The sequence below is a fragment of the Diabrotica virgifera genome, chromosome 9, assembly GCF_917563875.1.
Source record: "Diabrotica virgifera virgifera chromosome 9, PGI_DIABVI_V3a".
In the NCBI taxonomy this organism is placed as follows: Eukaryota; Metazoa; Arthropoda; class Insecta; order Coleoptera; family Chrysomelidae; genus Diabrotica; species Diabrotica virgifera.
The window spans coordinates 8,258,147-8,274,768 of NC_065451.1; the positions used below are offsets into that span (position 1 = coordinate 8,258,147).

The 16,622-nt window shown below is 34.2% G+C and overlaps 2 protein-coding genes across 3 annotated transcripts in view; one reads left to right on the forward strand and one right to left on the reverse strand.

Annotated features, from left to right (window-relative positions):
• Positions 1-16,622, forward strand: part of LOC114332250 (vasoactive intestinal polypeptide receptor 2) — a 784,400-nt gene that overhangs the window by 252,822 nt on the left and 514,956 nt on the right. The window contains exon 1 of one of the 2 annotated variants that reach the window (XM_050661171.1): positions 11,513-11,529. The exons of the other annotated variant lie outside the window; for it this stretch is intronic. The gene's annotated coding sequence lies outside the window, so the exon portion shown is untranslated. Of the gene's footprint in view, positions 1-11,512; positions 11,530-16,622 lie in introns of those variants that run through there. 2 annotated transcript variants of the gene reach the window in all.
• LOC126892759 (uncharacterized) overlaps positions 4,741-16,622 on the reverse strand; it is a 129,036-nt gene continuing 117,154 nt past the window's right edge. The window contains exon 3 of the mRNA XM_050662442.1: positions 4,741-4,863. Within this exon, the coding sequence (XP_050518399.1) occupies positions 4,741-4,863 (123 nt within the window). The remainder of the gene's footprint in view (positions 4,864-16,622) is intronic.

Here is a 16,622-nt window from a genome sequence, read left to right on the forward strand (position 1 = left end):
ACTGCTTGACAACGCGCCTACTCACCAGGAAGGTCTTCAGTGTCTTCAAAAATAAATTAAACTGCTGTTCCTGCCCCCAATGTAACCAATCTTCAACAGCCAATGGACCAAGGGGTCATTGAGTGCTTCAAGAGAAAGTATCGCCGAAAACTGCTTTCTGACGTTCTTTCCAAACTGGAGGCTGATGACAACTTGGACCTCTTAAAAGTCAGTTAATATGAAGGATGTTGTGTACATGTCGTCTAAGGCATACAACGGAATACCACCGTCGACGTTTGTAAAGTCTTGGAAAAAACTTTGGCCAAATATATAAGGTAACATTGACCAAGCAAACGCATCAGCAGATGAGCCAAACAACATTCTTGTTAACGAACCTGATGGCAATGCAGCTCTATTGCACGACCTTCAGCAACTACCGAACTGTGGTACCATTGTCGAAGAAGATGTTTTGGAGTGAATCAACTTTGAAACGGAGCTACACAATGAGTAACGACGACGAAATCACAGAGTGTGTCATTCGCCAAGAAAATGAGAAGGATAACGACAAAGATGCTTCTGAGAATGAAGAGGAAGATGAAGAAAATAAAATGAGCCACGCTGAAGGCAAAGCAGATCTGCAACTGGCAGCTACTTACGTCGAAAAGCAAAAAGAAGCAACTGCCATCGATGTTAATGATTATTAAAAAGTGGCGTGACTTTGCTCATCAAAAATCATTAAAAAGGAAAATTCAGAAAAAAATTGCTGACTTTTTTAACTGTTTAAGAAGCCAAACCACCAATGTGCAATAATATTTTTAAATTTTATTAGGCCTAAAGTTCTGTATTGTTTTATAGTATTTTTGTAACGGTCTATCTTTTCATATGTGTTACATGTCAGAGTATTCCTCTGTGATGTATTCTACAGAATGTGAAAGTGTTTTTTGTTTGCTAGATCCGTACAAACAATAAATGGGCATTTTTTAGATAAGCATCGGTTAGTTCGGCCACTTTTAAGTTCGGCCTAGGGTCCGGTCCAGAGGTGGCCGAACTTACGGGAGTCTACTGTAATGTGTTTGGCGACCCCCTAGCTGAATACACTCCTGTACACGTCTAGGCATTGACAAAATGAGACGATCGATGTCTGGTTGTGGCACCTCGTTTGGTGCAAATTGGACAGTCTCCTCCCCATCATATCCCACACATGTTCGATAAGATTTAAACCCAGTGAACGGGGTAACCACGGCAAAAAATTAACGCCAGCTTCTTGGAAAAAGTCCATAGTTTGACGAGCAATATGGGGACGCGCGTTGTCTTCCTGAAAAAGGTCGTTCCGACGACCGTCTATATATGGCAGTAAACTGGTTTGTAAGATGTCATCAACATAACGCGCATCTGTCATACTGCCTCGAATAAACAAAAGTGGTGATCGGCTACCATAGGCACTAACCGCCCAAACCATTACTCCAACTGTTCTGTGTAGATGCCTCTCAACAGCAAACCCGATATCTCGTCGACTTATCGTCTGGCGATAAGGCGTCGTATGGCGGCGTCTTATCATCTTACGACCATCATGCATACCTAAACAAAATCGCGATTCATCGCTGAATGCTGCATTATGCCATTCTGCCACCCAATGCTGCCGTTCTCTGCACCAATTCCAACGTTGATGACAGCGGTCCGCAGTCAAAGGAAGCACTCGTCGTGTGCGGAATTCAACCAGTCCAAAGGCTCAAATGCTACGGTATAGAGTACGTCTAGTAACAGGTCTACCTTCTACTCCAAACCATTAGTCAGCTATTTGACTCGTAGTAGCAAAACGGTCTCTCAGACCCAGGAGTCTAAAGTGCCTATCTTGACGCCCTGTGGTACGCCTCGGTTGACCAGTTAGCATTCTTCGTGTTCCTCTACCTTCGTTTGTCCACACACGACATACTCGCATAACTGTCATTGCCGTACAATTAACCCGACGGCCAATTTCGCGATACGACAAACCCATATCTTTAAGGCAATAATTCTACCCCTGTCAAAATCGCTAAAATGGTGGTAATTTTGTTGTCTTCGAACTCGAGGCATATTCTTGCACTGAATACAATTAGACTGAGGAATCATAACTAAAGTTATCTGTACTAAGCGGTCTTTATAAATTGGTCTTTTCCCAAATAAATTTAACCCTCCGTTAGTCGCTATCGGTGTCACACACCGACGACAGAATTATTCATTCGGGATTTACAAAATAACTGGTTTTTTCTATCGCACTTTCTGTACCTCTTCCTATTAACTAACCTCGTGTTAGTAAACATTCTTACCAACTTAGGTACAGTTGTGCGAGTTTTATAGCTATTTTCGGTGCAAGACTCCGTAGCGACTAACCGTGTGGTTATTACTTTATTGGCATAACTTGCAGTTCAGGTAAAGATTTAGCATCTTATTGTTGCATTTTATCGGTAAATTTTGGTCAAATCTTATTTATAGATGTCCTTTGAAGCCGAACAAAAACGTTTGTTGGAATTATGGGAAATGGTTCCTAGCGAATATTTTTATATTACAAATAACAATATGTATATTGTTATACTAGAGTTTTTCATTTTATATCTGTTGTTTTTCAATAAAACATTTTCAAAAATATTTTTCAGTCATTCCTATAAACAATATAAAATATTTGTATGAATTTTATAGCAATAACTATTTTTTTAATTGTCGGTCTCTGACACCGTAGCGACTCTTGATGCTCCGTTTATCCTAGCGACTAACGGAGGGTTAAAGATAAGACATTTTACAAAAACTATAAAAAATAAAACAGTGATATTGTTATCATAGCATGCTTTAAATATAGTCATTATGTTGCCAAAAAATTAAGTTCAAGAAATGATTCCTTCTGGATGTAACACTTCTAATGTCACTGAGTATAGCTTTGAGAAGGTTCGAATTGTCGAGTTTTTTGAATCTGGTATATTGATAAGAAAAGTTTCCAGGAGGAATTACTTATGAAGGCTAAGGACACCGAGTGAGGGGTTTTGGACGTCACAGAGGAACCACATAGCCACATGATCCCGATTAAAACTTCTGTCTCTAAGAGACAGATTTAGTGGTACTCGCGACTTCGCAAATCATTGGTTTGAATAGCATGGAAGAATAGGATGGTTGGTATGGTATATTTCCGAATGCCACAATTTGGCCTTTTTTCTGATGTTCCACATTGGATTGAAACTCTCACAACTGATCATCAACGTCACCAGTTTCTCTGGTGTACCGAAAAGAATTATACGGGAGAAGGAATGGAATGAAGTGGTCTTTAGTAACGAATTCTGCTTTTGTGACTTTAGCGTTTTGAGGTCAGGTTTATCAGCTGTTAGCAAGGGCGAATCCAGGGAGGAGGCCATGGGGGCCATGCCCCCTCCGAGAATTTAAAAAAATATAAATTTAAATATTTGCATTTCAAATGATTTTAATTTCAAACACATATACATGTATAAAACAGGAGATAAAAATGTGATTTCTAGACTAGAATTGAAAAAAAGGAAATAACGGAAGCTTCAAGAATGACTTGGGTTTTTTTTTTATAAATTAAAATGTTGATAATTTTACAAAGTGCCAATTGTTAGAACGACCTTGACAGCCATCAAAATCGTACAAATTTCCATATTCTATACACACAAAGAATAAAAAAGAAACAAAGCTTTACTTGGGTCACTAGCACTTAGAACAAAGGAGTTGGTTGGTATTATCTCACAGTCAAAAGGAATTGTTTTACAAGTATTGCGTTTTATTTTTCTAATGAAAAATAAGGTCACAATTAGGGGATGATATACCAGAGCCTTGTACGAAACCTTTAACATCTTTCGCCAAACTCATGAGCAAAGACGGAGCCATATAAACCCATGAAAAAACCTCATACCACAAGGAGTGCGTTCAGGTTGAGCTGGATTTTCTACAAAGTTATCGCAACCCTCCAAAGTCAGTCATTAACAGATATACTCTCAGAGGTCTAAACAGATACAAAAAAATAAAGAAAGACTACGACCAACAGTAGGGTCTTTAGTGTTCTTAGGTCGACAAAATATTCCTCTAATAGACCATCGTGATGATGGCCTTCTGTTTCTGGACGAAGATGCTGGACCTAGCAATGAGGGGAATTGTTAAGATTTAAAATCGCATCAGGAGATAAGACTCTTAAATAACACCTATCCACAGCATCTTCCTGAGCAACATACATTAGTAGCAGCAGTCAAAATCAATTAATAACATGTTGTGGTGAAGAAATAATTAAACAAATAATATTTGACGAATCGACCGACGTATCCTACGTGAAACAGCTTTCTATAAATTTGAGATACATACACCATAACAACAATCGTGAAGACTTTGTCAAATTCATTGACGCTTATGAGAACCTAAAAATAATCAGTGAAAATCAAGAAAGAGGGAAAGAACAAGGCCTGACAGGAGCAGCATTGGGAAAAATAGTATTAAACTTGTTGAAAGAACTGCACCTGAATCCGAAGAAATGTGTAGGAATCGAGACTATGGCAGGAATGGTGAGTTTTAAGGCACTTTTCACACACGGTCAAAGTGTGTGAAAAGTTCCTTAAAACTCAACATTGTAACCCTAATTTTTAAAAATTACCGCCCGTACCTCCGGTACTCCTCCCCAAAAATTTTATGGCCCCTCCCGAAAATCGGTCCTGGATCCGCCCTTGGCTGTTAGATCACAGTACTGGATTGCATTTATGTTTTTTGGATGTGCATTAAATCGTGGAAGTCTTAATCGGTGTATGTTATGAAGTTTATGTCTACACTCTGAATTTTGGACTTATTATTAAGCTCACTCATTTTAGTCATCTCACGTCGCTGACCCCCATTTCTCTCTCTGTCATAAATATACCCCTAAAAATTTACATTATTTGTAAAAAAAATATTGATAATATCAATCAACAAAAACAAAAAAAAAACAGAGACCCAAAGCAAATTATACTCCACTACTACATTTATCTGTGTGGAAAGGATGATTCAACGCGAGCAGTCGTAGACAAGTATAATCAACGTTTTACTTTTGTTCTGAAAGGGTTGGTAAATTCAGGTTTCTAGGGACGACGTGTAGAGAACTTTGCTAAAATAAAAATTCCTGTGGGATAATTGTGGGTATTATTAGATTTTGGGATAACGTAATTAATTTTTAATATGATACAGGTCATCAGAAGGTTCACCTTTGCGTATATGTGATAATAATCTGTTTTGAAGCATACTCATTATAAGATTGTTTGTATAGGAGAGTTAATTATATCCGTTTTGGGAACTATAATTTTCCCTATATGAATAATATACCGAAATATTTCATTACAAAGAATATAGGTACGGTCTGATTATCAACATGAATATGACAAAAACTTTTTGACAAAATTTAAAATTAGTTTTTGTTAATGATCTGACTTACAGATGATATACAGGGTGTCCCGGAAAATAGTGCGTTCCTTTAAGGTATGGAGAGAATACACAATTTGGAACAAAAAAGTCCTATACCATTTTTTTCTAAAGTTAAGCATTTCCAAAAAAAAGTTAACATTGTTTTCCATATACCTGTATTTTAATGTCTGGAAATTTTAATAAACTGGCAACATCGTACGCACTACGGCATAATAACATAATAAGAACTCGTTTGTGATTGTGATTAACAGTATTTAAAATAATCCAACCTAATAGTAGGTAATACTACTTATGTATTTACTATTTGTTTACTAAAATTATTTTCTTTTGAAATGTATTGAAATACCTATTGCATAATTTTAAACGAATTACACATCTTTTAACATAAAAACACATCTTTTAACTAAACTAGTATTATGTATTTAGTAAGGTTTAAATGGGTTGAATGCTGAGTATTGCTGAGGGCTTTAACTGAATTACATAGTTTTAATAGTTTACAGTGGAACTTAAATACACCAGATAATGTCTCAGTAATTTGTTTACTTGTGAACTGAAATAACTAAGTTGTACTTACTTGAAAATAATTAATATACCGAATAGATGTTTCAAGTAACCTTTCACAAACACCATTCATAGGTAATAACATAATACACTCACTATTCGAAAACATTTTCAGCATTGACACTAAACAGGATTCTTTAAAACTAATATCTGTTTACTATCATCTTCTATCTATTTACATGGGACTGTCTATGCTTAAATTTGCGTACCGCACATAGTTGTCAGATTTAAATTTGGATACCAAAATACATTTTAATTTTTTGGTCAAACGGTTGCATTTAGAAAAAAATGTTATAAGAGTTTTTTGTTCTACATGGTGCCTTCTACCTATACCTTTAAGGAACGCACTATTTTCCGGGACACCCTGTATACATAATAGAAACATGATAATTTTGAGAGGCACACTCAAAATAATGTATCTAGAGCTTACAATACCGGGATTCCGGGATCCCGAATACCGGAATCCCGGACGATTTTTGTCCGGTATTCGATACCGGTATTTATAATAAAAATACCGGTATTTCGGTATTAGCTTAATTTATAAAAAGTGAATTGATGCACAATAAACTTTCTTCTAAAATATTTTTTGCTATTACAAGAAATTATTTTTGAAGATTAACAACCAATATCATTGTAAAAAATATTTATTAAACACGTTTATTACATATACAAGTCAAGTATAGCGCTTTCTAAAATCGTGAATGTCGTTAATTCAGGCGAAGGGTTATATTAGTTTCTACAACCAAATTATTAAATCTCGTCTATACAAATACATAAAACGAGTTATATAAAAATTCTTAAATTTTTAAAATTAGACTACTTTATTTTATAAATAAGCCGTAAGAAAATCAGAATTGTTTTTACATTTTTAGATCTATTTTTCATTTTTTGTGTAATGTGGTCTATAAATTAGGCTCACTTATTTTCTGAATTATTTATAATACATAATTGAAAATATATAGCAGTCTAAACACAGAGTAATCTATATTGAATATATGTATGTCACAGTAAGTTAATATCAATATATTTTAAAGTTAAATTAATTTACAAATAGCAAATTTCATAAGTAAAAGTACTATATGCAAAATTTATCCCAGAATCAAATATTATATAAGTACACAGTTTTTCTATTTGCACCTTTTTTGTATCTATCTATTCCTATTCTCTATGTAATATTATAAACAACATCTTCTCATTTGAAAAGAAAATTTAATAGGTTTCATATATAGGGCTTTTTATCGATTGCCATTTGTTTCGAGCTTCTGTCATATGTTGTATAATCTGTTTATAATATTAATATAGGTAAACTGATTATATTACATATGACAGAAGCTCCAAACAAATGACTGTGAATGAAAAGCCCTATTATTTAATGACAAGTCGATATAACAACTGAGGATAGTATAAATATAACGTGTATATATTTTATTCATAATACCGGTTTTAATACCGGGATCCCGGTATTTGAAATTTTAAATACCAAATACCGGTATTGAGATTTTGGCTCGGTATTGTAAGCCCTAAATGTATCTTTATAAGACCTTTAAGCTGTAATTTACCCGTGGAAATTGCCATCTTGTGTACTATTTACAAAGAGTAAAGAATATAACATGAGATACACGTATAAAGTCTTTAGAATTTGCGTCTCACGATTTCTCTATATCCAATATAGTATTTCATGGTTTTCTAACCATCAGGAGGTCTTTGGAGATTTAAATTAAAAATATTTTAACCGTCTTTTAACCGTATACAAAAATAATAAGCATTTGGATGGTTTTTTAGTTCCCACCAAATCATTAGTACTACTGTAACGTGTCAAAGTATCTCCACGTCACAGTTTCTTTAAATTCTTCTCATTTTGCCAAATTTTCTAAAACGCTCATTATAGTTACTTTATCTTCTAAATATTTCTCGTGATCAGTTTACTTGCAAATTTTCTAATAAAACCCGGTAAATATTTATTTTAGACCACCCTTGGTGATCTCTTTTAAATAAGCCCTAAAGGGAGTATCGGTAGTTGCCACCTAAGGACCGTTAAAATATTTATTTTGAATATTCTAAATAATCCCTTCCGTATCCCAATTCAGGACGGTGTCCCTTATCTCAATGTACTGCCAAGAACCTTTCAATTTTGAGTTGGGGCGATACCCTCAATTTTGCAACCATAATCCATTTACATATTATAAAATTTCCGACAACGAGACAGGATTTATTCAACAGATTTATATTAATTTTAATATCTCTATCCAACATCTTAATATCACATTTTAAAATTTTAGCATAATTTCTTTACATGTGATTTTAAGTGATTTTTTTGTGAAGTCTTTATTTTAATCCTGATTGAAACTGAAATAGATCGACAAAGCATTCAATTTTCATTATTCTTTTTATACATTTTGTTAACTTTTTTTTGATTGCGTGTTCATTTTACAAGAATAAAAAACCGATGAACGCCGTAAAAATGAGTGGCGCATACAACATTCCAGCTACAAAAGATCTGATATGAATATTACGTGGCGCGAAAATGTATTTTCATTTTGATGCAAAATACAATTCTAGTTTAATTTTAAAATATTTTTTCATAATATTTGCTAAATTTAAAGTAAAATGCGCCACAAAAGAATAACTTTGATACAGTTTAAATTTTGAAGCGCTTTTGTGGCGCGTTTACTTCAAATTTAGCAAATATTATGACAAAATCTTTTAAAATAAAACTAGAATTTTATTTTGCATAAAAATGGAAATACATTTTCGCGACACGTAATATTCATATCAGATCTTTTGTAGCTAGCTGGAATATTGTATGCGCCACTCATTTTTACGGCGTTTAGCGGTTTTTTATTCTTGTATCAAGAGTTTTTCAAAGTTATTTATAAATAAAATGTATGAAGTTGAATGTAATGTTTCTCGATTACACGCTAAGCTTTATAAATGGTTGCCTTTTACGCATTATCTTTCAAAAATGATCTAGTGTACATTGAATGTACACTAGATTTTTTTTCTATTCGAAATAGATTGAAACAAAAATATATTGGGAGGGCCGGTAAATGAACTCGGATTGCCCGTTGCCCGATAAAATTTTGGCGTCGTAACCACTACAACTACATAATCCATTTCGGGGATAATGGTTAATGGTTAGATGAGCCTAGAGCCCTTCTACAAACGCTCAGTTATTGGCGCAATTCGTAGGCTGAAATTTTGAATAGTCGAAAAACCACAATTTTCAAAGTTTAGTTCTTCAGTTTTTCGGCTATACTGAGAGGTGTGTATATCTGATCCTGACGGCTTAAACAACATTTGAAAGCTTAACTCAACGCTATTGATTTGGTGTAGCTGCGGTTCTCCTGTCTCTTCTTGAACCGAAGATATATACTTCCAAAAGTATGCCGTTTTGTACCTACCAACTCCTATAGCTGGCTTAGGGGTGGTCAAAAGTCACAAACTACACCGGTTCTGAATTGGCCATGACTCCGTCTTCAAACATAGAAAAAAAATTCAGATCGGTTTAACTTTTCCACATACATACATACATAAATACATACATACATACATACTGTTATGATCTGCTTTCTCTTACTTTTATATTATTTAGTAGTTATTTAATTAATTATTCAATTGTCGCAAATCATACATAAAAAATTAAGAAAAATCTCAGGGTGCCTTTTTGTCATAAAAAAATAACTAAATTATCTTAGGTTATACTTATCCTTTCTCGTGGCTTCAGTATCTCTTAGTTGATCCTTATCGGGATAAAATAGGAAAAGGAAATAAATAGAAATACCATAAATAAGCACATACAAATACCTTTATTATCAAAAGCAATGCTCTGAAAATTTATCAATTAAATCCTGTGGGCATAACTGTCCAAATGAAACTTTTACCATATAAATTAATCTAATTCAAACAAATATTTATCGCTTTGTTCTTGATACCATTAATAAAACAAGCTAAACAAACAAATTTGGTATTCGCTAAACTACTTACACTTCCTATTAAATTTTTGAAATGTTGGAATCTTAATTCATATGCTTTTACGCAAAAAAATGAACTTCTGGTTATAAAGAAAATCTATCACATAAGTTATTGACTGATCTTTTTGATTCACACACAATGATGTCTCCTCTTGACCCAAACAGCTCTTCCTTGTTGATTATGTTAGGCTACCAATCAAAGCCCTCTCCATTCTCAGCATCAATCCAGCAGCATACCAGCAACTATTTCTCCAAAACACGAGCCAGGCCTCTTTTGACCAGTACTCGTTCAATAAACTCCAAAACTCTCTTTCTCACAATAATAATCTCCTGAGCCCCAAGTATCTTTTTTACTTGGTGTCACAAGAATTTTAATAACTCTAGTTCTTGTAACTTACTCTCTTGGACTTTACAGAATCAAAGAGGTATTTCTTCTCAATTTGATTTGTCTCTCGTTCCACTTTTCAGCTACTCTTCACTATCAAACCACCACTAGTACTTGCTTCTGAACTACTCACGAAAACTTTTAATTGCTCTTCTCGGATGCCGGTCACATAATAATCTCCTTTTCCAAACTGTCTGAACATTCAAACTTCTCTCTCCACATTCCAAATTGCCAAGCCAATCAGAAACATTTCTCTCTCCACATTCCTCTTTTTTCATTCGAAAAAACGCATGCATTCTTTCAACAAATACTTCTACTCATCATAATTACTTTTCGGGAATTCTACAAATATTCTTTGGCTTAAACAAAAGGACTTAAAATTCCAAATTTCTCTACCTTATTTTTCTAAAAATTAATAATTACAATTACCTGTGGATTTTGCCTTTCCCGTAACAAAACAATATTTTTAAAATTATAATCCGAAATAAATTGTCTTTCACTTCACTTTATTTACAAATGTCTTTAATTCTTCAGGGAAAAACTCATTAAGAATAAACCCACTGCGTAAAAGCTACCTTCTAATAACTAGTTACAAATCAATATACCGGGTGTATCAAATTTATGTGCCCGCGTTATATTAAAAAAATAAAGTTTTTATTCTATCTTTGATTGATAAAATGATACAAAATAATACATACATACATATCCACAAACATTTTCCCTTTTTTAGAGAAAAATTGAGTCATACTTCTGAGCTTTGTAACTTTTGAATGGTATAACCGATTGTCAAAATTAGGCATGCGTTGGAAAGGTAATGATTAGTACTATCACAAGCCGCAAAGGTCGGACTTAAATTTACAAAATTTTTGGGAGTTTTGGGGACGAAAACGAAAAACAGACCTTAAATATGAATGGCCGTAAAATCCACACCCTTGGACCAAAATGGATGGTTGACATATGTATGGGTGAGTCTTTTTCTGATCTTTAAGGTTGGATTTGGCCCAATTTTTAATTCAGTCAGATTTAGAAAATCGAAAATTTCGTGTATATATAGTGTCGCGTTTAGGGGGGTTGTGCGTCATTTTATTGCAATACAAACAGAACTTGTATTAAACTAATATTGATATCATATAGTACACATTGCATTAAAGAATAACCTAATAATGCTATCTCTTGTTTCAGGTAAGCGGTTTTATGCAAGATGGTATATTGGTAAGATGTTAAAATTTTAACTTTTTTCCATTTTTTACGAAATTAAAGAAAAATTATTGAGGAAAATATAAAAATATGCTTTATACATCTTTCATCCTTTTTACACATATTTTTACAGTAATCATTTTGAGTGACTTGGGATGCTGACGGGATTGAACCAGAAAAGGTAAGAGAATGGGAAAAACTAATCAATTTAACTAAGCAACCCTTACTTTGTTCACAGTCATAGTCAAACAATGTGGTCCATAAATGTTTGGGGTGGTATTTTGGGAACTATGTAATTTTCCTACAATTTTTTATGTCCGTGTGGACACAAAGAATATGGTTTTTACACAACAATGCTCTAGTGTATCATGATGCTTATTTAGGCACAATCATATAAATAACTGCAAAGGTGGATAGACAGAGGAGGACCAACTGTTTGACCATGGCAATTATCGGAATTGACAAAAATTGATTTTTCTATATGGGGGGGCTGTATAAAAAAACCTTTACAAAAATTGTATATTTGCTTTGTCACGTATTTATTTTTTTTTAAGGAAAATATATGGACCTATACAGGAGAATGGAGAATGGCGTATAAGAATGAACCACGAAATAAATAGAATGTTTAACAGACCGACTATCATAAAAGACATACGAAGTAAACGACTGAGTTGGTTAGGACACGTAGAAAGGGTGCATGATAAGAGAAATACAAAAAAAGTACTTAGAAAAGAATTAAATGGGAAGAGACCGAAAGGTAGGCCTAGAAAGAGATGGATTGATGGTATTAATCAGGATTTGAAAGACCTAGGAATACGAGAATGGGAAAACAAATAAAGGAAAGAAAAACATGGGCAGCTATAGTCAAACAAGCAAAACACACATAACGCCGAAAAGACCTCCTCAAAAAAGGAACAAGGAAGTAATATTTTAGATAAATATCGTTTAGAACTTTTGAGGAGTTATGCGTGTGGCTGGCCTCCACACCATGTAAAACTTTAGAGCCTAGAAACCCCAATAGGCGACCATGGCCCTCCATGGGCTGTCAGTGGTCACCGATGATGATGATGACGTATTTATGTAGAATTCGGCATATGTAATATCCAAGCTTGAGCCTGGAGAATATCCTTGACTACATTTTCTCTAAATAACTTTTTTGGATATTCTGTACTGTACCTACGATAATGGCATTATGGATCACTGTCATACTAAAAACTCACCTAGTATTATGCCAATAAAATCATTATTTAAAAGTGAAAATATCGATCTTTTTCGTAATCGGTCTCCAAATTCGCCTATTCTCGAAAAAAATAAATGTGTTTCATAATTTTGTCTCTCACGGCATATAATTTTCGTGTTCTAGTATTACCTTTTATTAACTGTTTTTGCTCGAAATGAATGAAAATAGTTATTTTCTTAACTAGTGCGGAAAGACACTTTCCGCATGAGTTAGGAACAATATTTTTTCTACGGCCGTATGTTTGGAAAAAGTCACAACAAATAGAGTTATATCAATTTTTATTTACTAGTAAATACAACAAAATATTTAGTGGCAAAAGAAGAACGTCTATTTATTGCTTCGTAATATTAAAGGTAATTCGCAGCATTCTGCAAATTTATAACGGATGCAAGCTGATCCTTGAATTGGCACTGTGTATTCTCCCCAAAGATCTTATACTCATAGATTTGGCCAACTCGGAAAAATAGCGTAACGCGGAGCAGTTCTGGTCGGTGGTCTATCCATCTCTCTCTACCGGCGCTTAGCTTTCTCTCTCTAACATATCTGTGTGTAACTGTCGTTCCATTACTCCCACCTCTTGGTAGATACGCTCACACTCGCACGACAGACAAAGATAGCTAGACCACCGTACTTGATATCGACGTTACACCCCGATGCATTGAGTGGCATATGACTAGCCTGATCTATTTTCTTTACATATCTCTGATTCTCCCTCGACCTGTGCTCGCTGTGATCACTTGACGTAGATGTAGATGGTTCTAAAGAATCGATACTTAAAATTTTGTTACACAGATCTCTTTTTTGCTTTTCAGGGTTCTAGGTAACCTCCGGCTACAGAAGTTGTTTTCCAACCTCCTAGACGTTTTATATTTGTAACCGTTTCTCCAGAATCGGCTAGGAAGGTTGATGATGAGCGTCTGTAGCTGTGTCCTGTGTAACGTTCAGGATTGGGTAGATGCAAAAAAGCTGCAATTTCGGAGGGGATTTGTCCAAATGTATTAATTCCTACACATTGCCCTGTATATTTTCCTTTCTAGTATTTTATAAACAAACGCCGATGAGTTGTGGTTGAAGGTCGTAAACTGACGTATTCTCTGTATAGCTTCAAAAACATTGCATTGTTTATTTCTTCTGAGACAACAAATGATCTCGCAGAGTTGTTTTTCGAGTCCGTAATTTTGACGATTATTAGATTCCCTTTGTCTTCAACATCGTCGAGAGTAATTTTCGTAAGTTCGGCTCTACGACAAGCCCCAGATAAACCAAAAATGATAACTACTTTTATCATAAGATGTATCTCGTTTGGTGCGTCTAACATAAATTTGGCTATATCTTCTTTACTAAAAATTTTTGCTTTTTGTGTTCGAAAACCAATATTTTGTTTTTTCAAAAAAGTTGTTAGTTTATAAAACTTACTTATATCAATATTGTGCTTTATTTTCATTAAACTTTTAATCATGGAATAGCGTGACCAAAGTGTGTTTGATTTAAGCACTTTGCTCGATTCTAAAAAGTATGCCAAAAATACTTCCTCTTTGTAGCTCCTTACTTTCATGGATTCGCACCAGTTCACAAAATGGACAAATTTTTGATTAAAATTTTGGAAAATGGACAGTTTTTGATACCTCTCTTTGGATTTGGCAGCCAACAAATTTAAATTTGCTTCCGCGGCGACTATCAAGACAGCTTCCGGGATCTCTTCGTCCGATGAATCCATGTAATTTTTTAAAAATTGCAGCGAAAACACACAAATGCATACGTTGTTTGACAAGGTTGTCAAAATCAAACTTTCAATAAAATTGGTTACTATGACGACGATAATGGTTTCAATGACGACGATATTCAAAACCATTGTGATTGTCCACTGATTTGACATGAATATTATGTCAAAACAATTCTATTTCAAAGAATTTTCGCGTTAATTTCATCAAAAGATGAACACAATAAGATAAATTTGAAATAAATTAGTAAATAATATCTAAATATTAGTTTATTGCATATATTATAATATATTATAATGCCATATTACAAGGTATTCTACTTTCCCGCACTAGTGCGGGAAAGTGCAACTTTCGGAAACAAAATGCGTGCGGGAAAGTAGCTGTTTAGGCACGGCCGTAGAAAAAATAGTTTTCCATGTAGTTGACACTTAAGGAGATATGTAGATATTTTATTGGGAACTTATAACTCAGCCTATTTTCTACAAACGGCGAGACAGAATCGGCACCTTCCTTCTTCTATTACCTTCAAATTGACAACAATTTGAGCTATCAAACTGAACTAGTGACATTTTACGCCCTTAAAAGTACAGATCTCTGTCGCAACGAGCAATAAATCTACTGCACTTTATAGCGAGATTCAAAATGATTCGATTGATACTCCATAAATTCGGAGCATACGCAAAATCCTCTTCTACGATGCGATCACTTAGTGGGATTCCCTTTAAGTGCTCTGTTCGATTATATTATAGAGGCGTAATACCTTTTACAAATAGATGTGTGTGCCAGAAAACGAGAAAATGTTTTGAAAAAAAAAACTAATTTAAAGATGCCATAGAATCGGTTATTTCTAAGGGTCAACAAAATACACCTTGATTTAGTTCACTGTATGAGTCTATTATTCGTTTATATCTACTTTATAGTCCGGGATTCCAGGCCCATTTTCACCATTTATTACTAACAAGCTAATTTTTCGTGACTAGCTTCGTATTTGACGAGACAACTTTCGTAAAGTATCGAGTTAGAATTTGTCCACTCAGGACATCGCATTTATTAGTTTAGAGTTCCTACTCTCGCGTATTTGTGTGAGTAAGATGTTAGTTTCCACCCAGGGTGGACTCAACAAAAATGGTTGAAGATTTGTTCAAAATCCGGTTCGAAGCTGCCCAACAAAAATGGCAGACGATGATCAACAAAAATGTAGAAATATGAACAATAAATTAGGATGGCACTCTTATAACTATGTAGAGCGTATTAAGCATGTTATAAATTAAAATTCGAAGGACCACACATTAACATGGGAATAAAATAACAAAGGCATTAACAAATATATAATTTAATAACAAAATCCTCTTCTACATTGCGATCACTTAGTAGGATTCCCTATAAGTGCTCTTTTCGTTTATATAGATTTTCCAAATAGATGTGTGTGCAAGAAAATGAGAAAACGCTTTGAAAAATAAAACGTAATTTAAAGAGGCCGTAGAATCGACGCGACGGGTCAACAAAATAAATCCTGGGTTAGGTCCTTGTACGAGCCTATTATTCTTTTTATATCTACTGAATCAACAATATCTTTTTATATCTACTGAGTCAACAATAGGGTAAAGGAATTTAGTACCAGTGAGAATTTAGGGATTACAATATGCAAATGACTTAGTAATAATAGCAGACAATAAAGAGAAATTGCAAAAATTAATCCATATCTGGGTGGAAGAAATAGAAAATTTTAAAATGGAGGTAACTGTAAAGAAAACGAAGGCCAATATGATAGTAAACCAAAAGAAAAGGGAAGAACAAACCAAACGATATTTAGGTGCAAAAACGAAATAATAGAAACAGTCTCGAAGTTTGAATACCTGGGAGTAATAATATCAGAGGATGGAAATGGAAAACTAGATCAAGAAATCTCATAGAGAGCGAAAAAAGCAAATAAGACCTACTATGTACTAAATAAAACAATATCTGGAAAGGAAGAAATAGATAAAGAAATAAAACTAAATGTATACAACGCAATATATGTACCAACTTTAATATATGCAAGTGAGACATGGGTAAACAATGCAAAAATAGGCAGTACAATAAACGCAGCGGAGATGAAGCATCTGAAAAAAATAGCAGGAAAAACGGAATTGGACAGAATAAGAAAT